The sequence below is a fragment of the Clinocottus analis genome, unplaced genomic scaffold (assembly GCF_023055335.1).
Source record: "Clinocottus analis isolate CAN_PGR_092001 unplaced genomic scaffold, fCliAna1.0.p SCAF_15, whole genome shotgun sequence".
NCBI lineage: Eukaryota > Metazoa > Chordata > Actinopteri > Perciformes > Cottidae > Clinocottus > Clinocottus analis.
Window position 1 is genome coordinate 10,256,123 of NW_027175876.1, and position 27,451 is coordinate 10,283,573.

At 41.4% G+C, this 27,451-nt stretch overlaps 2 protein-coding genes across 4 annotated transcripts in view; both read right to left on the reverse strand.

Moving 5' to 3' along the window:
* sipa1l1 (signal-induced proliferation-associated 1 like 1) overlaps positions 1-5,118 on the reverse strand; it is a 74,519-nt gene extending 69,401 nt beyond the window's left edge. For all 3 annotated transcript variants that reach the window (XM_068577628.1, XM_068577626.1, XM_068577627.1), the window contains exon 1: positions 4,851-5,118. The gene's annotated coding sequence lies outside the window, so the exon portion shown is untranslated. The remainder of the gene's footprint in view (positions 1-4,850) is intronic.
* Positions 5,119-13,913: 8,795 nt separating this feature from the next.
* On the reverse strand, positions 13,914-26,598 carry rab15 (RAB15, member RAS oncogene family). Its single transcript, XM_068577153.1, has 7 exons — positions 26,250-26,598; positions 19,353-19,413; positions 18,662-18,722; positions 18,035-18,112; positions 17,384-17,473; positions 16,042-16,107; positions 13,914-15,806 (listed from the first exon to the last, which is right to left on the reverse strand). The coding sequence occupies exons 1-7, from the start codon at positions 26,371-26,373 to the stop codon at positions 15,645-15,647; spliced, it is 642 nt and encodes a 213-aa protein (XP_068433254.1). The 5' UTR covers positions 26,374-26,598; the 3' UTR covers positions 13,914-15,644.
* Positions 26,599-27,451: the final 853 nt, after the last annotated feature.

Genomic DNA, 27,451 nt, shown 5'->3' on the forward strand with positions numbered 1-27,451 from the left:
TAAGAATTGCTAGCTAATGCCGACAGTACTCAAGCATGGTTCTCATAATAGGCTGTTCTCTCTCTCGGGGCTCTCCATCTGTACAGTATGTTCCTTCTGTTTACTTCTGCATGGATTAGCTTGCCTATTCATTGTTTCATGATGTTTTTATAGAATTGTTGCTCATCTGTCACAACTGAAATCTGGGCTGTTTTATATAATCCATTCTGTTTTCACATGCTGTAATCCAATTTTACAGCCCTAATTAAGAAGTTGTTTCATCAGACAAAGGGGAGAAATTTGAATAAGTGAAAAGGATCCAATACAAGGCAGATTTAGCGTTTAAGTCCCCTCACCTCAGGTGGAACAGCTAAAATTAACTGAAGCTTCTTGTGCCCTCTCTTTCTTTCTCTGGCTGCTATGAAAGGCCCTGACGCAGTCGATGAAAGCCTCAACAGGGTTCCAGATTTATCCTCTGCAAAAGACTATGGATCAAAAGAGATGTGCAATTTCACATATCAGAGAAAACGCCACAATGACCTGCTAGTTGAAAGTGAAAACAATATGCTGGCTTGCACTTCAAACGTGTCAGGGCACACACAGACCTATGTTCTTTCACAACGATGCACCAGGGTCTTCCTGGATTTTGAAATCTTATTAAAATAACCGGACATGCTTAAATAACTATCTGTTGACTCAATAGAATGAAGCAGTGTAACGGATCAATGTTGATTGGTACAGTTAAGCACGCATGTGAACCACAAATTAACCACACAGTTTAGAGTAAACCATCACAATGTAAAATAATGTTTTAATCTGCCAATATTCAGTAAAATATACGATCAGTAAATCTGCAGAGCCCCTTTACCATTCAAACAACCAATCCCTTTTTAAATTGATGCGTCATGAACCACTAAGGAACATAGGTTCCATTCAGTTACGATGCGTTCAGGCTCTGTCCAGTGAAAATGAGTGTTGGGCCAAAGTGAATTATAACTTACGAGTTCAAATTGAATCTTGTAAAATGTAGTGTTGGTGAGACATTTGAATTAGTGCAGTTGTTTAAACATAAATAGATATAAGAGATGAATTATGACCCGTTTAAAATTCTCCACTCCATAAACAGCAGAGATTTCACGGCAAGAAGTGGCATTCACATCATATTTGACCTGTTTTTAGTATAATTATATGTAATACAACACGGTCAGCTCTTTGTCAACAATACAAGAGGTATTGAACTGCTACTTTAGATAACATACCAGTTTAACGTTCTCTCTTCCAAATAATCCAGCTATGTAACTATACATTTATTATTTTAATGAAATCACACACTTTAGGATCCTCCTCACCCGAGGTATGCATCAACATTCATGTTTTTTTGACATTTGACAATGTAACAGGGCGCAACACTGAAGTAAGTCTGACCAATCATAAACCACAGAACAGCTCATCGCACAGCGCATTTAAAAAGAAAATATTCCACAATGTAATCCATCAAACCACACTTCATGATGTTCTCATACCAGTGATTACATTCTGGCTTATTAAAAAAACGGCGTATCCAAAAAGTAAAGCCGGTCATAAAAACAGAAAAACATCTTTTTCCTGCATTTAAGAATCCACTATTGGTCTTATTTTAATTATATTTAAATGATAGAAGTTGCAGAAGTTTCATAAGCCAACTTTGTTTTCACATTCATAGTGCAACTCAATATTTTTGCTCAAGCAAAACTTGATTCGCGGGAGAGGGAATCGACAATAGGGCATTTACAAAGATGGCTCCGTTGATGTCCTTGTAAATCAACTCATTAGCATCAAAGTTATGAGTTTGCAGCTTTCTATTCTCTTTTTTAAGGCCTGTCTGGGAGCAAGTACCTTTGTTTTTATTCTTCCTGCATGCAGTTCTATTGTTTTTTAGCATCAGCCTTCACTACAAGCAAAACACCAATTTGTTCACAAGAGAGTCACCACTTGAAAAGGGGAACTTGTTGATTCATAAAAGCAGACTCTGACTTCCAGACCTTTTCTTAATGTATTCTGCCCACTGTGAGACATGTGGACCTGTCCAAAGGATCTTGCTTTTGCAATGATGCATTGAACATAACTCTTTTGACAGTAAAAAAAAAAAAAAAGGTCTGCACAATATTTGAGCAATAAGGCCCACCTTTGAATGTTTCTATTTAAGGAAAACATGGATTTACCAGGAGATGGTGGTTGTATTAAATCATTCTGCCCCACAGTGTGAGCTATTCACTGCTGAAAAGTATTCCTTGATCTGGTATTTCTCATGAGACAGCCCACCCTAAGACAGAGGAAAGTCACATTCCAATCTCCAGCATGCAGGGAGACCGAGAAGAAGGGGAGGGAGAGAGAAACGCAGAGAGAAGGGAAAGGAGAAATTAAAACCAGGGAAGGGGAAAAAGAGAAAGACAGAATAGATAAGGTGAGGGATCTTGACAGAAATTATGAGAATGTCAGAGTCTTGACATGTTCTCCACAACAGGAAGGAAGCAAGACGAGAGTAAAAGACACTGTCGGTTGGCAGAAGGGAGGCAGATATTGTGGGAGGTGGAGAGTAAAGAAGCGGCGACAGTGAGGAAGGACGAGGCAGAGATGATAGAACGTAGCCACCTAGCCGTGTAAGGTCGGGGGCATGGTGAAGCTAGCGTGGGAGATCGTAAACAGGTAGGAGCCTATTTCCAGCTCCTGACAGCACAATGCATTGCATGTAGACAGCGAGCATGCAAGCTGCCCAGCTTTGAGATTGAAGTGTCCTCTTTTTCCTGACTTTGCATTGGCCAGATTTCTCTGTGCATTCTGCCAAAAGCCTTGCCTGTTCCAAATAGGCCTAGGCTACACATTAGAGGGTTTTTGAAAAAGTGACCGCATCCACGATCACAGAGTATCTGATACAAATTTAAAGCTAAATATTTTGCTTGCAAGCACCAACTGAGGAAATCTTCCTTTTAAACTCACAATAAGAGACCTGACTGGAGAGGGTTGAAGCCCTTCCCGAAGACAAGTTCTCAGCTTACTCCAGGAACACCTAGAGAGATGGTTCAGCTGCTCTACATCCCAAACACGCTTTGATAATCTTTCAGCTGCCCACCAGCAATTCTGACAATTTTTCCTTTCCTCTTTCTTTTCTCCCACCTCCCCTTTAAAATGTGCAGATACGCGTCTTACAAAAACATGTGCGCCTCCACCTACACACTCCATTTCAATAGCCTACTTAATATTGTAAATGAAGCAGCCTCCAGATCTGCTCAGCCTTGGTATTCACAAGCACCGCCAAGGGAGGGTTGATTGCATTGGAGATGTTCGACTGCGGCGCTAATACATGAGAGTTTTGGGGGGTTTCGACACAGCGGCTGCAGTTGCCAAAGCAAAGCAGACAAAGCCGTTGAAATGCTGTCTCCGAGAGAATACATCTCCGATACTGCTGTTGTGTTTCGGGTTGAGAACCTGACCCACCCCGGCCACCCGATGAATAAAGATGAGATCTCTTTGACGTGTCCATTTAGGACTTGTCAAAAGAGGAAGCAATGTGTTTCTGTATGTGTGTGTGTGTGTGTGTGTGTGTGTGTGTGTGTGTGTGTGTGTGTGTGTGTGTGTGTGTGTGTGTGTGTGTGTGTGTAGGCCCCTTGGGAGGCTGAAGCTGGTAGCCTGGGGACGGACTCCACAGGTTGAGATGGCAGAAATTGTAAGACAGAGTAGCTGCAGGAGGGGTTGCAAGGGGTACTTACAATAAGAATCCCTCTCAGGCTGTCATTAGGGCAGAGGAGAGCTTAGACTAATAAACTTGCATGTAATCTAACTATAGTGAATACTTGAACCTAAAGCATTCGTGACTTTTAATCAGATGAATACAGTTTATTCATTATGTGACTATAGTTACATCACTACTCAAATCTGAGTAGTCTACATAGACGGCCATTTTGATTAATGATACTGGTTTTGGCAGAGCACTGGGTAGAAATCTCAACTTGACTTCCTGCAAGTTCCGAGACAAGTGCACTGTTTAGTCTGCAACAGATTATGCACAATTAATAACATTTTAATGACTGATGAGTCTGGTTTGCAGGGAAACAATTCTGCAAACTTTCCCTGCAAAAAAAAAAAAAAAAACACACGGTCGCATCTCACTTAAGGATTTCTATGCGGATCCACACACACTCACTCTCCCTCCCTCTCACACACGCATACCAGCAATGACCAGCATGACAACAAATTGCAAAGCAACAGTCATTACTTTGCACGAAGAGCTTGACAGAAAAAAAGAGCCGCTTCACCAGAAGTGTCGTCGTTTTCAAGTAAAAGATGGACAGTGAGGTTGAGATGGACAGGAAACTAACGAAAACGACTGCAGCCAGCCATCCCAATTATACAGCAGACACGCAGCGATTTAACCAAACAACAATTACCATTATCTGATGAGGATTTTTTTTTGTGTGTGCGTGTAGAGTTTCCGGTTACAAGAACCACGGTGTCTAGAATTCAAACTGTGGGGTGTCTTGCAGGGAGGCATCGGTGGTTGCGCGAAAAACGCAATGTTTAGCTAACGACGTGGTTGATGGAAGAGCTGCTATACAACACACTAACATTAGCTAAAAGATAACGCGTGATACGTGACGCTCGCCAAACTTTTTGTGTGTGTAGTTTCCCCCCCCGAAGGTGTTAACGCTAACTGTTACCTGCAGCCCTTGAACGGCTCACGCGGACGTGTAGTCAAAGTGAAACGCACAGATAGCGAATGAACCGTTCACAAGTTGACCGGTAACCCGAAAACTAACGGCGTTGATGCCTATCGTCTGCGTGTCGGAAGACCAACGGAGGAGAGAGAGAGAGAGAGAGAGAGCGCGCGCACTCACCTTTATTAATGTCCACCTTGTCGGCGTTTTTAAGAGGAAAAATAACGCTCTCGCCGCTCGGTCACCGGCGTACACAACCCGTCACGGCCGGTGAAGACACAAACGAACCGACGGAAAGGCTTCGGAGCAGAAACCCTCTGAATCTCTCCACCTCGGTGACTGTTGTTGTCCGCGCACTCCGCCGACCGACCGCCTCTCGGTTTGTTCAAATCAGAAGTTCATCCAAAAGTTGCAGCGGTTCGCTCCGCCTCGCGACGACGATGAGGTCACCGCCTCTCTAACTCCTATGGGTTTATGTTCTCGCGATACGAATCAGAGCGGTCCGGTAAGTGCACGGTGAAGTCTCGCGAGAGTGAAAGAAGAAAAAAAAACGAGCAGACGGGCACATAGCTGGTGGATGGGAGAGAGGGCGAGCGTTGCTCTGGCAACAGAGTAGCGAAGGCTTTTCAGCTAGGCTTTTCTCCTCCAGCAACTGGTGTTTGTGTTGCACCAGTGTGTTTATGGAGACTGCACATGATGAAATACCCGGTAGCTGCTTTTACATCATCTATTGCAGTTTGTGTCCAGGTATAGCAAAATAACTGGACAGCCACCAGAAAAGACTTGCTGGAAGGTGTGTTATGCAGTGTCCCTTGAGTGTTTTTTCACATTATAATAGCGCACAGTTATATTGTGTAGCACCCCATGGAGCTGCAGCGTTGAGAACGGTCCAATATTGAGCTTAAATGTTCATTCTTGAATTTAGAAACAGTGGTTTGACCAAGAAAATATGTCCAACAAGTTCAATATTCATTAACTTTTTAGTTGTGCCTTATTTTGTGTGGCACTAACTCCACAAAGTGTATGTGACGTTATCTGTTTGATGTTTAAATTCTTTACCTGTTGCTTACTTTCACTGGCATTTGATGACGTGCTTGTGCCGCACGGTAGTGAATCAGAATTCACTCATTGTGGCTGGAAATGTCACAAACAGCTCATTTTAAAAGTCTTAATAAATTGAATGCCGGTTCGGGATAGACAACAACAATGACCCATGTAGTGCATGCATGTGAAAAGACTGATAATATTATAAATGCTGGAAGCCCAGCTTTACAAATTCCACCTGCTTGCTATCGTCACATACATTAATTATTTCAGCATTTCATTTTAATTGAGAGAAATAACACAGCCTTAATTAAAGCGGCTCAGCAGGTACTGACATAAGGAGTGGGTGAATAGTATTGGAGTCACAGGAAATCATCTTTCTCTCCCACATAATCACCTGCGAATAGTTACAACCTTGTCATCTCTATTCTCTGTCTGCAAAGTCTGTCCGTCTTTTCTTCCCTATAATTATTCATGGTGGTCCCAGTGACGGTAAAGTTCATATTCTCCTCTTCATTCACTCAGTCGCTCCACATTTACCTCTGCTTTACCTTTCATTTCCACTTTCCATCCATGCATCCATTATTCTAAAATGTCATCCAGGATTACATCACAATCTAATAAAGACAAAGGAAAAGAGATTACCGTCATTAAAACCTCTCTATTCCTGTAGCGCTGCAGTTGCTAACACTACCCACCCCATTCTGTCATGAGGCGGATATTTGTGTGGGCGGTTTGAATTGTTCATGGTGAAAAACTGCTCCCCCCAGGATTAGCTCAAGTAGTTTAATTGGGTTTAGATTCAGTATGGATTTAAAGCATATGAGAAGACACATCACCAACGACAAATGGCAGAAAAACTTTACTGTTTGTTATGCCAATAAAATAAAGAGGCATCAGTTACTTAGGTGGCAGAAAATAACTTTATAACACTTTATTTATACGGAAATATGAGGTTTATACTGCTCGAGAAGTATCCTGTGTCTTTAATCTGATTTTATTTATGAGAACAATACAACAGGATCTCTATCTTAACACCTTAAACTACGACTACGTCATTATTAGATTATAACATGAATGGCACATTGATCCAACATTCATATCTTTTCATATCTAGCTCTTGCATTGAAAAGTAGTACGAAGCGCAGAATCCAGCGTCAAATTCCATGTATGTGAAAATGTACATGGCCATTAAAGCTGATTCTGATAAGACAAGCCCCTGCAGAGCACAGGCAGATAAGCAGCCTCTCAAAATACTGACTTCTGATGCTGAAAAACAGCTGTGTGTGTGTGTGTGTGTGTGTGTGTGTGTGTGTGTGTGTGTGTGTGTGTGTGTGTGTGTGTGTGTGTGTATGTGTGTGTGTGCGTGTGTGTGTGTCCTGCCTTGTGATTGCCAATGATGCAACAAACACTTTACCAGCTGCTGCCATTTCTTGCTCTCAAAACTCCTTTTCTAGTTAAGTTGTTAAAGTGTTAAATGTAGATTTTGTGCACTAATCCAATTTATAGTTGATTCTGACACTTTAACCATCAAATAGTGGAAACCCTATATTTCATAATCGAACACAAAAATCATATTTAATTTGTATCGGCCATGTCTTGGCTAAACTCCAGTGGCGTAATGCCAGTACAAATATATTGACTAGGATACCACTTTGGTGCATCCCTACCAATCATCATACTAAAGTTTCATATTACTATCATACATACAGTATGTAATTCATTTCCAATTTCAAACAATTCATGAATTGTGATGACTTATTCCTAATATACAGTTTTTGCAGGTAGTATCTAAACCAGAAGTACTTTTCTTGATGGCAATTAAATACAATTGAACATTAGCAAAGAAAGAGCGAAATGTTTCTCAAAGATGTATTTTATTATTATTTATTTGTTGTTTATGTCTTTGTTAGGTTTTCAGAATATTTTGTATATTCTGTTGAAGCAAAATGTTTTGATGCAATGCATTGTGGGGCAACAGCATATTAGGTCAGTGTCTTTTCAACTCATTGTTACTTGAATACACTTTTACAACAAGTTTGTAGTAATTGCCAAAAAACAGAAGATAATGTTTCAGGTCCCACTTCTTGGGGCCTTTCATGGAGTTGCAGGGCCTGTATTTGCACTACACCCTGGACTGTTCCTCCATATTATATTTAATGTCCTCTTGGCGGTGTGATGGACTTGTGTGTGGGGAAAGAAGGGCTCTTAGCGAGGGAGGCTGTTTGTTGAAGCTCAGTCTTTGACCCCGACTTTTACAGCATGCCCTTTCCATCACAGCGTCAAACGTTACGCCGTCATATCTGAAGGTGACTCTGCAGCCACCGACTATTGCGTTCCGTCTGAGATATATTAAGATGTCAAGTAGGGTAGACAGACATGGGGCGACCACCTCGAGGGTACATGACCGCAGTAACCCAGAGAGGGAGAGCGGTGGAATTCCTGGCTCTGTTGCCCCTGGAAGCAGAGGAATGAAAAGAATGGGCCTCATTCACAAAGTTCCACTCAGGCGGCGCTCGTACAATAATAGAGATTGACATGAAGAAAGGGGACAAGTTGTTTTCACATACACTGGCTCTTTTGTCCCCTTTACTAAGGGGCATTATGCAGACAGTGTGCTCTTAAAATAGACAGAATTTGATGCGCTTGTTTTTCGTAAGTGGAGACCACGGTGCCTTGATTGGAGTGTGTGTGCAATTAGTGTTTTTGTTGTACATTGTTATGGTGAGAGTAATCTGTCAGGCTTTATTCGCTCGGCTGAGGGATTGGCAGACGGTTTAGCGTGGACAGGAGGAGAACAGCAACTGGTGTTCAGTCCAACCGCCGCTGAAAGAGAACGCAAATGCTCAGAGATGGACAACTTTTGCATCCTGTTAAAGACTGCGGGACGTTTTGAGCATAGGGGATTCATGATAGACAGATAGACAGACAGATAGACAGATAGATTGATAGATAGATGGATGGATGGATGGATAGATTCATATTAATTTAAGGAAATTAAACAAAAAAGAAAGTGCATAAATGGAACGTATGTGCAGTGACTTACCAAACAACAAAAGCGGTGCTCGAGCTCTTGATGTTGATTCAATTGACAAGATATCATCAAATGTAAAGTTTAAACATGGAAAACACAAAATAACAGCAAAACAAGAGTCTGCAGCAACGCTTGTATGTTTAGTGTGTTTTATGCTAAGAATGTGCAAACTCGCACCACACACAAAGTATAACTGAGGCTGATGGAAACGTCATTATTTGTGCAGGTATTTCGTCATAAACATTGGACGAGCCACAGATTTGACCTGACGATGGCTCTCGATGAAATCACGGACGGATGATTGGTTGGAGATGGCATATTATCATACCAGCGATGGATTTCTTTTCGTCTTCCTCGTGAACGTGTTTGAGTGTGAAGCCGAGGAATTGGTGGGTCACTCCTCGGGTTGAAGCGGTTAAATAAACCACTTCATCACAAGCCCGGCGCAGTCAGCTCTATTTGAACACGCCTACAAGTCTTGTCAGCCAAGTTGAATGGCAGTTGCTAAAAACAAACACAGCAGAGACAAGACTAAGGAACTGCAAATCATCAATTATTTACTGTGGGTATATTTTATGGGTGCAGCTCCAACTGTATGCCCAAAGCATATTGAATCCGTTGAATAGAAGTTAGCATAACAGAGAAGCAGACTTGTACATTCATCCCCAGTTTTGTTTTGTTTTTGTTCTCGGACTGCAGCTGCTTTATTTCCTATGCCGCTAAAGCAACTTTGGAGAAGACTGCAGCGACAGCAGGTCCGTATCTTGGGAATGTTGGTTATGTCCATGCAAACTTTATTACCAGATATGTATAACTAATTAGAAGACTTATATATTAAATCAAATGCACTGCTAGATATATATATATTGTTCTCCATCTCTGCATGCGGTAAAGACGTAGGTGGTTTTTCTCAAAGGACTAACATCTAAGCTGCCTGTCAAAAGCGACGCTGCACTATGATCCTCGCGATCTCGATCCCAGCCTCCATTTGTAGAGCGCAGAAACTTACAGAGACTTCTTTTAAGATATGTTTGAAAAGGCAGAGGCATACACAGAATTCAAGTTCAAAATACCCCCCATTTGGAACTACACACACACACAGACACACACACACACACACACACACACACACACACACACACACACAGTTCCCCAAGAAGAGAGCTGGAGCAGTGTGACTCACGCTGGTGTGAAAACACAGCGGAGAGGTGGGAGGATGACGTCACAGCACCCAGCAGAAGAACAAGTGCACCGGAGTTGGACCACATTCAAGCATGCATATAAGGGCACGTACACACACACCTATATATCTATCTATATCTATATCTATATATATACATACCTCCCAATTGCACCATCCACCCTCGCCATATGTGAACACAAACATTTCCTCATAATGTTGCTTGTCCTGAGAAGACATTGGAGTTGTGTTTTTGATTTCAGACTTCATATGATGGGGAGGAGGGATGCAAGCCAATGGGTGGCCAGGATACGGACATGCTCCGATTGGATTTGGGGGCCGAGGTTGAAAAAAATAGATGTTCGAAAGGAGATGGTACCATCCAACCCAGATGCTGTAACTCTCCACCAAGCTCTCTGCGTCATACGTATGTGAATTCAGTATATGTTCAACCCCTGCAGCTTCGGCCCGCCTCCAGCTTCTGTGATGATAGCACAAGTAGAAAGGAAGTGTGAATAATTGTCAGAAACAGAAATCCCCTATCATAAATACTGAATGCAAACGCACATGCTCAGTGTTTCTAACGCGATTGAAAGGAAGTAGGCAGGAATCAAGCTCAAGATCTTTGAGACAAGTTGCTGATGCAGTGGTTCACCAACAAAAACACATTTCGACATGCTCCCGACAAGCTCTCTGTCTTCCTTGGCTGATTCAAAATAGACAAAAACACACTTGAGTCATGCAAACATGACTTTCAACAGGACAATCTCAGCTCAAGTCAATTTTGTAGCTGTCCTGGAGCTTGTAATCATATAGGACGTGAGCTTCATTAGCTGATAGAAATTGTTTAGTTATCGTTGAAATGTAGGTGTTAAAAATCCCATAAAACCAAAACAGTGATCTTTAGAGGACGCTCAACAAGCCCTTGTGACGTCAGACATTCATAGTTGAGCGTAAAGAGCGGATTTGTAGACCTTGTGTTTCTGAAGGAACTCTTTGTAAAAACTCAAATGCACACATTCCTCGTGAAAACGTGATACCTGTGATGTGATGCAATCAGTGCATTCAGGTGTGTTTCTTGTGCACACAAAGGTGGGACGAGAGAAGTGACTCATTTGATTTGAACTGGCTCTGTGTCGCTCTAACGTGCTCCTTAGAGGTCCCTGATCCTTAGTTTGTAACATTGAAGGACACATGCAGAAATAATAACTTGGAGAGATTTGTTCACTTGTTGTGTTGGTAACACCATCAAGCAGAAAAGATGGATTTTAGACTGCAGTAGAACAATTTAAAGGGAGAAAGTGTATTATGGGATTTATATTTACATATAAATTAACTATTGGCATATTTGTGCACAGGCATTTTGTCAATAAAAAAAATAAAATTAAAATAAATAAATGTCTATTTAGCTTCCTTATGTTCAACTATATGTTAATTAGCTTGCCGCTTACATTATGTGTCCAACACTTTGTTCTGGAAACAAGGATTAAAAGATAAAGATAACCAAACAATCAGCTGAAGGTCAGAAAAATAAAACGATCAGCTGATATTTCCTAAAACGAGGAAATACAGAATGCGGTGATGATTTTTTTTGGGTTTGTTGCATTGAACAACACCTTTCACATTATACATCTGATCAATTGTTTATATAAAAATATTAGTTTGAGCATCTGTAAATGAATCAACTTGCTAAAAGTTGTCTGAGATGTTTTAAATGGTGAAATTAGAATATGCAACATACCGTATGTTATTCTCAGATTCCCAAAGTGAAATGTAACCCCCGGGTTTATTATTGTAAATAAATAAATAAATAACTGGATATGAACTGCAGGACCACACTCAAAGCTTTGATGACAACAAGAAAGTCGAGCAGATTGTGTGTTGATTTTTGGATGGAGATGTTTTCTGAAGCCAGGTAACCCCTTCCTACTCCTTCAGGTTTTTAGATATTGTTAAGGAGGATAGATGGAGGTGGTTCTCAAGAACGCACGTAGCTTTAAAAAAAAAGAGCTCAGAGCAACCACAGGTGGCATGAGAAGATGGAGGACAACATGATTCAATGTAAGATCCGGCTGTACAAGAAACCTTCCACCTACACTGCTCCATCTGAATGTGTGATTTAGAGTCTATTTTCTCCACGGATTTTCTGGCTCGCTCCGAACATAAAGCTACAGCTCCATTTGGACTGGAGGCATTGGCCAGGATACTGGGAAGAGGAGGGGGGTGTCTGGGTCTGGCTTGGCAGAGTGCTACAGCAGTTAATTAAAGCTGCCAGGCAGGTATTTCGGGATTAGGAGTGGGAGTGTAGAGAGGGCCTCTGGTGGCCTCCGCATGAAGTCGTCATCTGTGTGTACACTTTATCGTGCTGAGCGTTGACAATGTCATCTTGCAAATCATAGCCCTCATCTATTTCGCTCACCATTGTACTAATGTGTGATTATTTCTCGTGATTAATATTTCCCGTGGTCACAGATAATGTTGTTATTTTGACACAACAGGGTTGTTCATCATCACGGAAGAATAATTTAATGAGCAAATATACGTTTCACGAGCAAAATGGCCTGTCATTATTTTTCAAACAATTGCGATGACAGATTGATTTGCCACATCACGAGAAAACCGCCATGGTACATGAAACGACCGCAGCGCCAAAAGAGAAGCGCATGCAACGTGCCTTAAAGTAGCAATACATTAACCTCACACATGTATGTTTTATTTAATAGTTTATGGCCAGTGGACTGTACAAGTTAAAGCTTGTTTGCCGTTAAGGTCAAAGGTTACGCTTGCTCTGTTGTGTGAGTATAAAAGAACTAGTCTGTACCTTTCCTTATCAGACAGATTGTCTGTCTTCTTCTTTCCCTCTTTCCCACACACAGTTTTATCTCCCTGACTCCTAAACACACACACACACACACACACACACACACACACACACACACACACACACACACACACACACACACACACCATATGGCCGAATGTCAGACAGCTGCAAAAGCTGGAGTAATGTGATGGAGGATTGTGTTGCAGAAAAGGATGATGATTATGATGAGGATGATGATGATGATGATGATGTGTGTGTGGGTGCTATGTGTCAGTGGGCGTGTTGACTTGTTATTCTGTACGTGTGTCCGTGTGTCACTCAGCCGTGTGACAGATACTGAGCTGTCATATCTGACAACCAGACAACAGTTCAGCATGCATATTCATCATTATGCTAATTTCACCCAGAGAGATTTTAATGAGTTCACAACATTAACAACTCAGATGAGGTGATGAACAAAAGCTTTGCAGCTTTTTTTCTATAATTCTCACTGAGAAAACCCCATCACCGACGACTCATTACATATTACTATAAAGTGTGTGAACTTCATTATGTGTCGGGTCCTGAACAGTGAAGGCTTTAAAGGGCTTTAGGAATAAAGTGGGCTTTAATTTATCTAAAGTATTAAAGTTATATTAATACAAGTGACCACCAGATGGCAATAGCATGATCGTGTGGTTATTGTTGTAAATATTTCCTTTGTAACACTATAAGTGACTAATAACTCTCTCACTATGACACATTTTAAGTGTCTTACACTCTAAACGCAAACCTTGACGAACACAGAAGATAACTGAGTGAATCTGTCATCTAGAGGTGCAATTAGGATATAAATAGTTCCTGTAAAGCCGCCCTTCCGTTTGTGAATATGAAAACATCCACAATATGATGATATTCAGCCACAGATTGGGTGATTCGACAAAAAATAGCCCACCATTGGGATTGAGTTGACCACCATGTTCACTGGTTCAACGTGACGCGTTAATGCGTCACGTTGAACTCAATGCATACGCATCCTACTGCGTTTGTACCATAGATCATGTGCTCGTGTGAGGACATTCAGTACTTGTTACAGTGCAACAGTATGTACGGCATCTCCGTCTCATATCAAGGGAGTACTGGGTCTCGACATAACCATGACGACGAGGCATTTATCTGCAAGTATTTACTCAGAAACATCTGACATCTTTTCTTCCAGAACAACATGTTGCATTTCACATGTTGCATGTAATATAGTTCCACAAATACAAGTTGAAGTAGTTTAAAAGAAAGAAAAGTAGTTCTTGAAAACACAGATACGTTGTGTATCTAGAGCTTAGTCCAGAACGTCATTCAGTACAACACACTGTCATTTCACACTGTGCACAGATCAACAACGGGTTTGAGGAGCATTTAATATTTGCATTTTGCAGAATTGTTTTTTTGCCAAATTTCTTCCAGTGATGGTGAATCTGTTTAAGTCTCAAACAGGCAACTCTGGTCAAATGCTATGCTTGTATGGTCGCTTGATGATTAACTTCATTGAAGTTGCAATAAAAGAAAAGAAAGAAGAGTGGATTGCATGCAAAACTTTACCCTTCCCCTTTGAAGTCTGAGGGGGAGGAATAAATGGCATCTCTACTGAACTCTGTACAAAACAGCGAGAAAATGACAGAAAGACATTGTTATCTTCACAAAGGAAATTATTTCGGACCAGAATATCACTGAATGGACTTTTTTTTATACAGCCCTCTAAAAATACATTAAATTAATGTTGCACTCGTGATTCTACCAATCTACAATGCTTTGAAAAACCTGGTATGTACAATGCAATGGGCAGTTATCAAACTATCTGTGTTATATATTTTCTGGAATAAACAAAGACTATAAAATGAAAAATATCTTCCGTTTTGCTACAGGGAAATGTAATCGTTCTGCTCTCAATGTTTCCCTCAGTTAACGACTTTTACTGGTGTCATTATCAGAGCGCGGTGTGTGGTCTTACATGGATGATACTGCAAGCTGCAAAACGTATGTCCTTAGCCAATAGTTGCATAAAAACAATAAAAGGAAATAATAAAATTGCTGCATATATCTAGAATCCTTTCATCGCATTAAAGGTAGTCACTGCAAGTGCAATTACAACCAAGAACAAATGCAAAATAGCATAATTAAACACATGGCAACGCTCCATTGTATGTGCAGTTTTCACAATGCACGTAGCACCCTCTTGTGGTCAAATTCTCACACTACATCAAATGCATTCAACAGTAGAAAGGCGATGTGTGCAGAGGAGCCAATTCTCACATAAGGGAAAACACTGAAGGGCTGGAAGAAGGCCAAATGGAATCAATCACATTGTTGATTTGCAAGGCAACCGACCCTATGATCAATATAAGAGACAGCTCTTGGAAAAGCTATGTGAAATACAACATTGAGAAACGTTTCAAGTCAGTGGCGGACAATTCCAAGTCAATCCCCAGTTTCTACATCTGAACATCTGTACAAATTCTGTAAGAAACGATGATACAATCTTATCTTTGTGTTCAGTGCTTTCGACTGTGGGTCAATTGCAGAATGTGTAGAGGACATGGATTTGTATTTGATTACATCCAGGACACACTGAACGGAGCAGGAATTAGTGCTTTAGACAATGAACAATGGTTCCCACTGACATTTGGACCGTCAGTTGGTTAATCCACCACACACTTGGCACTGTGAGGCAAAATGTTTGCCTCTTTGTCCTTGAAACTACTCTCAAATGGCTCGTTAGCTTTTTTGGCACGTGAAACAGAGGATCGACAATTGCAGCTCAATGTTCCTCTTTGTTTCAACTACCGACAAAAAGAAACATTTTGCCTGGAGTGTGCAAAGTGTCTGGCGATAACAGGTTATCTGATTTTATTTGTTTCTTTAACACCAGCAGCCTTTGCCTTGATCGCCCGCCGCACCGTCACAGAGTCCTTCCTCTTCCTCCAGAGCAGCAAGATTAATCTCGTCATTAGAACTCATCCGGAGAAGATCCAGGTCCTTTTTATTGGCTGCCAGCACCTGTTCAGCCAATCGTGTGAAAGTCTTGGAGGGAAACACAGGCACAGGTTGAGGGAGAGAAGATGCAGTCATTATTCAAGGTGATGTCTGATAACTCAGTAGAAGACACAAGGGGTGTCGGTCTCACTCCTTCAATTGCATAGTCTGCAGTGCAATGGCATTACATTTTATTTAATCATATGAAGTGATTTCTTCCTACCATATAACCATGACTGCATGCATTGCATTCATAACATGTCATGAGTTCAGATCACCTCACCTCTGTTATATTTTGGTTGGTGAAGGCACTTGTCTCAAAGAAGTCCATTCCGTAAGCTTTGGCCAGCTGCAAGACAGAAACAGGCAAACATTTACTTTACTGGGTAAAAAAAAAAGGTTCTTTTGTTCTTTTTTAAAGCACAGACAAATTACACATTGTTTTCACATAGGCGCAGTGATATCTGCCGGCGGTCAGCTTCGGATGGTTTTTACAGCTCATTTATAGAATAGACACGGACCTGATGATGATTACACATGACGACAAGCTTTTGGGGAACCCAGGATAAGTACCTCTTTTAAGAGACAGTTCAACATTTTAGTAAATAGTCTTGTTTACTTTCCTGCCAAGAGAAGATCGATACCACTCTCATATGCAACAAGGATGGAGTTAGACAGGAGGCAATCAGCCTAGCTTGAGACTTGAAGCAGGATGATACAATTGTCCTGACTCTCTCCAAGGTTAAAAAATAGGCCTAATACTGCTGACATGTTGAATGAGCTCCCCTTTGACATCAGGACAGCAGAAAATCTCTACAATTTCCATCGCAAACTAAAAAACATCCTTTTCGACTACACCTTGAATAAGGAAAGTAGCATTTTAGTAGCACTTTAATGGCACGGATTGATAGCACTTTGTAGTTGATTCTTGTTGTTCTGAGTTTGTACTTATGATTGAATGCACTTATTGTAAGTCGCTTTGGATAAAAGCGTCAGCTAAATTCTGCACAGAAGTGCTGTGATCTGATTTAATGGAAGGAGTCTCTTTGTATACGTCCGTCTGTCTGTTGTCCTTCAATTTTCTCGACAGCCATTTCATCCGATCGACAGCGTGAAGTTGTTTGGCTGAGCGGTTCTTGAGAACGCTGCACGTTCTGGACGGGCGCTGCACTCGGACCGATAAACTGTTGTTTGTAACAGCACATAACTTCTCTCTAAAATGCCAAATTGTAATTTTTCCATTTGCAGATTAAACAAGTTATAATATGTTAATTAGTTAGCTATAGAGGTGCTGGATGCATCATTTTGAACGAGAGAGAGAGAGAGAGAGAGAGAGAGAGAGAGAGAGAGAGAGAGAGAGAGAGAGAGAGAGAGAGAGAGAGAGAGAGAGAGAGAGCTAGGAAAGCAGCGCTCTGCCTCAAGGCAAAAAAACCCTTTTAGTCAAACTTTGAGCCTAATTTCTTTCAGAACCCAAACTGAATCTTATGGCTACAAGTTTTCAATTAACTAATTTAACTGAAAGAAAACCAGCATCATAATAATGTATTTTAAAGCATGATTGATTAAAGGGTTGGGGTGCCATGGATCTAAAAAACATGACGTAGCTGAGCTAGTGATTGACCCACCTTGATACCTTGCTCTGTGGCCACCTGCCTCTTGTCCACCTCATCCGACTTGTTCCCCACGAGGATCTTCCGGACCTTCACAGGAGCGTACTGCAGGGTTTTGTCATGTAAATATATGGAGGAATAATGAAAACTAAATTAAACAGATAGGAAAGTAGAGAGACATTGCAAATGTCAAGAGAATGCAGAGGGGAGAAAACACAGCGCTCAGGAAATGAGACCTAGATTAAAAGAATGCTGGAAGTGTGCCAACATCCACAGAGTGTATATTCAGGCAGACCCATAGAGGAAATTAGGTCCATCATGACTAAATTAATACAATAAAATCATCTGGGAAATGACAAGCGGAAGCAGGGCAGACAAGATTGCTTCCCGAAGCCTTCGAAAGCGATAGGAAAATGTGACTGCGAAAGGAAAAATGATTCTCCTTCCAATGACTGCACTATATGACGACAGATATTTGACAATGAAGATGAAACACAATAAACACAGCAAGGCTTCATCCGTCAGGCCGAAGCATTTGGTTTTCATCAGACCGTGTCAGACAGCTGGTCTTTGTCAACCTGAGGCCTCTGCACAGTAAGTGGTTGTGTCGGTTTGAGCCTTTTTCTGCTGCCTGTTGATCGTAAATCCCTGATCTCTGTGACTCACCTCATCCACATCGCTGGCCCACTTCATGATGTGTTTGAAGGATCGCTCACTCGTGATATCATACACCAGGAAGATCCCCTGAAGAGAGAACCGGTGCATTTTAAAGCATTTTTAAAGAGGGTTCTTGGTTTCTCGATGCTTAAAAAGCAGCATTTTAAAATCGATACGTGTGGAAAAAAACACAATATGACTGTATAAAAACCAGACCGCCACTGGCAGGATGGGCATTTTTATAACGCAATACAGGAACTGGGCATAATTTCATTAGGAGCTTCTGGTAAATGGACAATTTGATGTCAGCCAGTTTGAACGCTTTAACAGCCAAAGGCCAATGCCAACGTCCATACAACAATGTCAGAGTGCTGCTGGTGAGTGGGTCTGCTCTGGAGAGCTACTCCCAATATCCTCCACTCTGACACCACATGTTATAGCTGCTAGATGTCTCAACTTTGATCCATGAGAGACCCCTTTAAAAACATCAAAATGGTTCATGGAAGCACCTGACGTGATGACAGGTGTGAAGCACATCAACATATTGTTGCTGTAACTGAGTGATTTGATTTAAACGTGTTAGTGACAATGTTTCATTAATGTCAGAGTCAATGGAGGAGGGTCGAGGTCATCTACCTGCGCTCGTCTGTAGTACTGCTTCGTGATGGTCTGGTATCGTTCTTGGCCCGCAGTGTCCCTGGAAAGACAACAAGCGATTTTGTGCGATTAGAATATCACAACATGATCAGGGAAGTTTGTTTATAGAGTTACTAAAAGTCATAAGTCCTCTTGAATTGATCCGACGGCTAAAATGTTTAAATATTTTTGTCACTGTCTAATGTGAACCCTGTATCTCTATAACAAATGTGATACGTAAAATAAAAAACACACAAAAACGTTTTTTCTTCTTTAATTGTATAACATCAATGCATGACAACTACATTATAATCAAATGTAGGAAAAGCCAACGGTTTATAAACGCTAACAACAGCAGAAGGTCCGTGACTGGACACACAATCCAGTCCTGTGAAAGTACTATCATTTAATTGCCCTAAAAAGTAGTTAAATGTAAACAGTCTAAAACTACTTGAATGAGTTTACAAAATACTATCAGTTTAAAAGTTTGTCATTGTAGAATTTTTCATTTTTCCACGTAGCAAAAACTGCCACGAATACAAAGAACATGCACTGAACACGAGCCTGATCGTGATCTCAGATTTACAAATGAATAATATCCTGTCCATCACAGCAACCGTCGTGTAATATCTAACATTTTGTTAATCTCCTGCACAGCCTTCCAGCGAGGCATCCCATGCCCCCGTCTTACCATATCTGTATCCGTACTTTGATACCATCTATTACTAGTGTCTTCATTTTGAAGTCGACTCCTGCAAGAGAGGAAAGGCATGGTAAGGAAACGCAGCATTCACAGAGGAGCGCCAACTGTATTCAGACTGAATGTTCTGGATCTTCTCAAAAGGCCGTCCACTCAATAATTGAGTGAAATCAATTAACCCGGCGCGTCTTCTGCAGACAGAGGTTCACCGCTCTCTGCTGCAGCTTTGTAACATCATAGGGAGGATAAACGCCACCCCTGTATAATCGGGCTGTTAGGAGTTTGGGCTAATGATCCGAGTCCTCGTTTAGTTCAGTTCTCTGCATCGATCGCACGGGAGTTGAAAAGAGGGGGGGGGAGGAGGGCAAAACGATAGCCGAGCGATGCGTAACACCACAGAGGAAGAGATGAGAGAAAAATAAGCAGAGTAGAGATGAAGGACGGGGGTCACGCTCGCTTCAGTGATCTTTGATCCATTTCAAACGGCTGAGTGTGATATTGTTTATAGACAGAAAATCAGAGGCAGCAGCGCCAATTTTTTTTTATTTCTATCAAGACTCATCTTGTGTTCCTCTTTGAAGGACAGAAGATATATTAAAATAGGTTGCAAATGCTTATTATTTGGGGCTGCTGCTAAATATTTGAATGTTTTTACAACAAAATGCTAAACCATATATTAAAATTATTACTTCCCCAGAAACATTTTTTTTTAATGAAATCAGAATATAATATGAGAATCCGCCAAGAAAACCTCAGCATGTGTAAAATATATGCAATGGTATAATCTTAACTTTAATTCCACAGAAGATCAAAGTACTCAGTACCTGCCATCAGGCGGGAAGAGGCCATCTACATTTCTTTGCTCTTTATTATAATCCTTCCATATTAATGACATTACCTCGTTGTTCTCAACAGTCGTTCCCAACAATAATAACAAACAATGGCAATAATAAACATTCATCTTGACGAGACACAACTAGGAATGAAAATGTCAGTTTCACCATTGACCCTGCCTTTACTGAATTTTTATTTCCTGTCTTTTCTTCATGACGGTCTCCTCAGACTATTGCATCCAAGTCATTAAAAAGCAAACCCACAGGCTTCTTATACACCACACTAATCCCTCAGAAATCAATTAACAATTCATCCCAATTACCCTGACACTCAGCACCCGTGTGTCACAGCCCTCAGAGACAGAGCTACTGAGTCCAATCGATTCACATCAGAACGGCCGTTTGTGTTATTTTACAGCTGCTATTCTGCAGAAACAGCTGATAGACGAGCTATAGGCTGACCTGGTTGGTTTTATTGTTTGTTAAAAACAAGCTGGAGTCAAGGGGAGACCCCAGAGGCTGGCGCTGCACTGACTAGACAGCGTGAGGCCTCATTTAAGTCGTGAGGCGGCCTTTGCATTTGACTAGAGAGCATTCAGGCTAAGTGAAAGGTCAGGGTAACAATCAGTCGCTGGCTTTGTCCAAGGCTTCAGAGGAGATCGTGAAAAAGAGGCAGTCTTTCTGCGTCACTGTCCAGCTGTATTATCAGTGTATAAAGCTCCAGTCAAATGCCATCCATGCAAACAGCATGATTTAAAGAGCAAATGCAGCTATGTTCTAATGGATTATTCAGCTGTGCAGCGTGCGTCTACAACAAGGGGGTGGACCACATCGGGAAGGTGAAGAAATAAATCAAGAGGACTCCACCGGCAGGTCTTCTGAGGACAAATAAAAAGCAGCATGTCTCCCAAACGACTATCTTTTCAGTTATATTAACAATAAACAAAAGATGCTGCGGCCCACATTGTCTGCTTCCAGCTGTTAAATAAACAAGTTGAATTTGCAGCCTTCTGATTGCTCTGCATTGTTTTATAGCAATCAAGCAAAATGAGGCTCTTTTATGGAACCAGGTGCACTGCGCACCACATAATGCAAACAATGAATGACCCAGCACGCTGTTGTGAAGGTATGAAAACATGTCTCTTTGTGAGGGGTTTTATATTTCACTTGTCCTGAGTGTTCCCATCACAACAGAACAAAATCTCAATCGGCAGAAGACGTGTAGAAAGTCAGAAATGTTACAGGACAGATTAGAGGTGCCAAAAATACTTCACTCAAAAGCAGCTTTCAGTGTGATGGAGGCAATATCTGGATTCAGTCAGATGGGTCTACGAAGTAACACAATCCTCTGTAGGTTTTAAAATGTAAACTGAAACTAAAACTAAAGTTAATGGTAAACCAAACCGTACACTTCAGACTGGCGGAAGTTCCAAGTGACAAGTTTAAGAGACATGATTGTTGTTATGGCTTTAAATAATGTTAAAGCTTGCTTGAAAAAAATCAAAAAAAAATCTTCCCTCTCCTCTCCAGAGGGAACTGTGACAATGGAGACGAGCACGGAGAGACAGCAGATAATTCAACACGGCAGCTTTTCACAATCAGCAGTGTGAAAGCCATGTAGAAACTAATGGGTACACGCCCAAAATTGACTTGACAAATGAGAAGGATGACGGCGCGCCGCTCTACAAGGTGGTGACACATGTCAGTGTGCTGCAGGTGATGGCGACAGGCTCACTAATGGATGGATGGGGTTGTCATCCATGACGACGAGCAGAGGACAGCCGACAGCCGTCTTGAGGGCTCAGCAGGACCAGGGACAAACTTTAGTAATTAAATTAAAAATTTGTGATCAACCTGGAAAAAATAGTTAGGCTTTGTATTGGCCTCTTGTTTGAAACATGTACAATGACTCATAGTGGCTGTTTCATTCCAGACCCGTGTGCCTCAGCATTGAAGGCCAGACTGTATTCAAGTGGATGATGTCACCGATGCCATCCTTTGGTTTGTGGATGGCTATCTGGAGCCTTGAGTACAGTATTTTTGGCATTGTAGTCTGGGCTCTTGTTTTTTTTGCAACCAGTAGCGACACAAGGGGGTAAACAACAAGAAATGCTGAACAAGACAGTTACAGTTAATGAACTGAAAACAGCCTGGGAAAGGGTTCAAGTTCAAAGACTAAAACACAGACAACTCCCAGTACGCCATCATAGCGACCTGTCAATCACAAGGTAGTCGGCAAGCCCAAAAGCATACCCTGCTTTATTGTCTATTGTGCTCAAAATGCAAAAGCATGATTTACTAAATGAACATCATGCAGTATGGAAGAAGACATTTAGATAGAAACTCACGCTTACAATGTGTACCAAGGTTATAAATCAAGTGAGAAGTAGGATCATTTTATCAGAGACTTATATAAGAACTGACTTCTTTTTGCAACCAGAGGAGTCGTCTTATTAGTAAGAATGACTCTCTCTTCCTAAAGAATAACACAAAGTGAAAACCAAAGAGGGAGAAATTACATTGTTTTTAAACTTCAGGCTTTACTTTACCCGACTGATAAGCCAGTCAGTACAAAGAACCAAAGATATGTCAAGCAAAGACATTATTTATCAGCTGTAAAATATCCTGCATTGTACACACCTTTAAAAATGTCTTTTAAAAAGATAGCAGATAGAAAAAAAATGAGATCACGCCATTCATTTATTCAGGGGGAAGTCAAGGCTGAGACAGCGCCGCTGATTTCTTCGATAACTGTGTGAGACGTGTGGCGGCTGTGTCCCAATGCCCGGCCCTTTAGACAAATGAACTCGTCAAGCAGTGTTTGACCAGACAGAGACCATAACGCCACTGGGCTGAGACCATAACGCCACTGGGCTGAGACCATAACGCCACTGGGCTGAGACCATACAACACTGGGTTGAGACCATAACGCCACTGGGCTGAGACCATAACGCCACTGGGCTGAGACCATACAACACTGGGCTGAGACCAGGTGGACAGCTGCTTATTGAGCTATGATAGAGGGCTGGGTTCCTACTTTATAGGCGGTGTGACAGCCGGGAGCGCCGGTCACGAGACCGCCAAGGTAACGGTGAGGAAGATTAAACTCGAATAGCATTAATAAATCATCTCTACAGCTGCTCTCTGCCAGAGAAATGTACGCTCTCTGGCCCAGATGGAAGTCTTATGAACAGAGTGACCTGTTAAAATGAAGTCTGATACCTGGATGGGTGATGGTGTATTATCAGAACACCTGCGGCCAGAGAGTCTGGACTAGTTTGATTTCTCAGATCTCGAAGGGGAGTAGAAGTTAGAGCTTTTATTTTAGAGTTAGCTGTAACTAGGGAAGAAGTCACATCCTTTGTTGATACTGTAAAGCCAGAGGTGCTATTTATTGTTCTATTTAGAGTATCCCATTTATTGTCAAAAAGTCTTGGTGCATCAACAACGGTGGATTTGCATGCAGGTCTCACACTGTGGTTTTGACTCTTTGATAGTCTGAATACAAGCTGAGCTGTCTTGAACTTCTTGAGTGATTCCAGAAATAATCTACCAGACACTTAAGGTTAAAATATAACATATCGGCTGAATTTCATGTAGCCTTCATAGACCATTTACTATATCAATTTAAACGTTTCCCATTGACCTGTCATAAAATGCCAAAAAGTAATTACATGCCGAGGGACGTTTAAAATAAACGCAAAAGGAACATTGCATTCTCAAACTGCCAGGCTATAGACAGGACCCAAACACTGTCCTGCCATGAGCCACGCCACTTAGTTGTCAAATTAACATCCTGGCCCTTTCGCTCCACTTTCCATAGAAAAGAGGTTTTCAGAGTTTGGTGTGACAGGCTGATCTGAAATGACGTTCTTGTGGCTGAGAGGGAGTCATTTACCGCTCCTATTCATCGTCACTCTGTTTTCTCAGCGGCTGAATTGTTTGGTTTTGTTTTCATGCATAACTGCAGGTGGTGCGAAATAAGACTATTTTCCTCTAATGTATACAGATGAACGCTGTTGAATCAACCCCCTGTAAAGAGAGATCGCAGCCGTTTTTGAGATAATTAAGAGCAAAAACTGAGCAAGTGGACTGGAACTGAAACTGATGAATTATGGAGCTACCCGTGAGGGGGACATTGAAGAGAATTTATATCCCTCTGCAACCATGAAGGTTAGGAAATTATTTATTGATCCTCCGCAGGAGAGCACCGATGGTGGTCGCTTATGATCTCTCAGTCTGTGGCTTGTTTAGTTTGAACTATTGCACGTCCGTTACAGTCTGCTGTTCACAACTATTCGGCCGAATGGCCACGTCCAATCGCCTCGTGAACACTTACACGGCAACAAGAGCACAAACAGATCACAACATGCAGGTTTGCAATTATGTGAGCATGACTCTACTGGGAGGAAGCGTCCTGTGGAGCGTCTTATAGGGGCACGACTTCAAATAGCAATCTTTAGTCTGAGTATATACTGTGTCATTGTTGGTTGGAGAAGACAAAAAGCCTTTAAAGTGCACTGTGATGAGCAGAAGAGTCAAAGTGTTGATGTGGGGTGTTTGCAGGAGTTCACAGAGAGCTTGATCATCAGGAAGACTTTAAATTGACCATAAAAGCATCCATGCAAACACAGCAGTGACTCCTAAAATAAACAATGAAATTAGCCTTTTCTGTCAGCTTTTTTCAGGCACATCTGTCTGTAAATCCCAGCCGGAGGGCCAGCTTCATGACTTATTCTTTTGACCTTACTCAGAAAACATATCTTAAATACAAAAAGAGTCAGCTATCCATCAAAACCAGGACTTCAACGTCTCACTCGAGCCACACCGATATCTGTATTGCATTTTTGATCCAATTATGACAATGTCAGAAAGTATTTGCCACCACAAATAATATATGAGCTTACTGGGGGAAAACTTCTCTATGAAGTGAATACACCCTTAAACAGACACGCGGCCGCACAGCTGCCACAGAGAGAGATAAGAGACAACTGCAGCATATGAAGGAAACCCGGCGGCTTACTGTACATCCTTATTTCCCTCCCCTCAAAGTGAAGCCCGGTAATGCGACTGTCATGCTCTGAATCCTAACTATGGAGGTAATAGACTGCACAGCTCATACTCATAAGGAAAGAGGCTGATTCAGCTTTGCTGAGTCAATAGTCAGCTTCAGGTATGTGGCAAATCCATGACCAAAACTAGGAAGAGGTACTGTTGGTTCACTCTGTACTCTGAATTAATGTGGAGGAGCATTTGTTTTCCTTTTTTTCGTCCATCCAACATTAGAAAACACAATGTTATTTTTGAAAAACAACTTAAATCAATTAACTAATTATCAAACTGGAGTTGCGGATTAATTTAAAAAAAATTCCCCTTGGGGATTAATAAAGTACATATCTATCTAATTGTCTGATGACTCCAGTCATATTTGGTTCACATTGGTTTTGCAGGAAAGTATCAAGATGGAATCAGGGGTTCCTCAAACATCACACCAAATTATTTAAGACTTAAATTGATAACAGTGAAACTGAACATGTTATAATTCTGCTTGTTACAACGTACTGAAATAACACTGTCAATCATTTTGATCAGGAGCCCCTAACAGACCCAGAGCGGTCAGTGCTTGACACAAAACTCAACTTATTCCCAAATGTAAAAATTGTGCTTTTTCTGTTCTTTCTTTAAATGGCCATTGGTCGCAGTGCCAAGTGCTGATAGTTGGTAAACTCATCTGCATGGCTGCCAAGTGTTGGACCCTCCCCCTCAGAGCTTCCCAACCAATGCAATCACGCTGAATTTATAGTTAACACTCTCTTTATCCAGGATTAATACACTATTATTTTTTAATCTAGACAAAACCTATGTAACATTCCGCTTTAAATATATTGAAGTGGAATTTAAATACAAAATCCAATGACCACGAAGAAAGGCTGATACGCGAACGACATGAACAGAAAGCGTTTAGAGGACCGTGCAAAACGAGCGGGCTGGTTAATTAACGCAGGTGGTTCATACAAATCAAAGAATAACTCCCGGTGGTGGAGCAGAGTCTTACCGATGGTGGAGATGTGAGACGGGTGGAACTCGTTGTCCGTGAATCTGCATAACAAACATGTTTTCCCAACCCCTGAATCTCCGAGGAGCAGGAGTCGGAAGAGCACATCGTACTGCTTAGCCATGGTGTTGGATGTGGTGTTGAATTAAAAATGTTTTTAAAAGCCCCAGTCAGCTAACTCAGCGATGGATGACCGATCCCTCCCCGCCTGCAGCCCATGTCTGCTCAAATGGTCAACATGAGGCTTTGGCGATGCTTCTTTTTGTTCACTGACGCTGGGTCGGTGGGCGACAAAACAGGGATGCTCCGGCTTCCCATGCAGCCTCCAGTTTCCAGTGGGTGCGGTGGACCATTGTCAAGTTAGACCCGATAACAAAAGAACACTTTCGGTGATGGTTTTCAAAATAAAAGCCGCATGTTCATGAGAACGTTTTGGATTATGTGGTAAAAATATTAGATCAATGTTTTGGTTACAAATTCAGTAACAACCCGACGTAGTCACTCCACCACACAATATATTCTTATGAAGACATCACTGCATGATTATCATGTGAATGTTTTACGGTATTTTGAGGTTTTCATAATGGGAAAAGAGCATGCACCAATTCACATCTCTTCTTCACATATTGTGATGAGCCCCAGTTGGGCAAGGAGCTAGCAGTTATTTGCATCTGTGAATTAAAATACTATATTTGCCTATTTGGTCATTTGCATGTCAAGTAGCATTTAAGTGAATGGTACTTTATTAATTCATATGATAACTTGACTACATCTCAATTATAATATGCATTATGGTTTATAAAGCGCACACCATGTTATTACATCTGTTTCTTACAAATCATCTGCTCTCCAGTCTCTTAAACAAAAGTGTTCCAGCTGTACCTCAGCTGGCAGCCAATTAGATTCCCCAGCAGACACTCACTGTCCTTTAAATCAAACCACACCTTAAACTCTGTGTGCAATCTGTGACAATTATAATGCCAAATGTCATGCAATGTGTTCTATCAATAGGACATAATTTGTTTGAAGCATTGGATTTATATTTGATAGTATGTTTTGTAGCCTACTTGCAAACAAAATGCATTGGCTTGATACTAGTGTAAACCACAAACCACACTGTTACTGACTCGTAGTGCATTTGTGAAACATGTTTTGTTGGTTTGCTAAATTGACAGCACATTAGCGTAATAGACTTTTTAAAT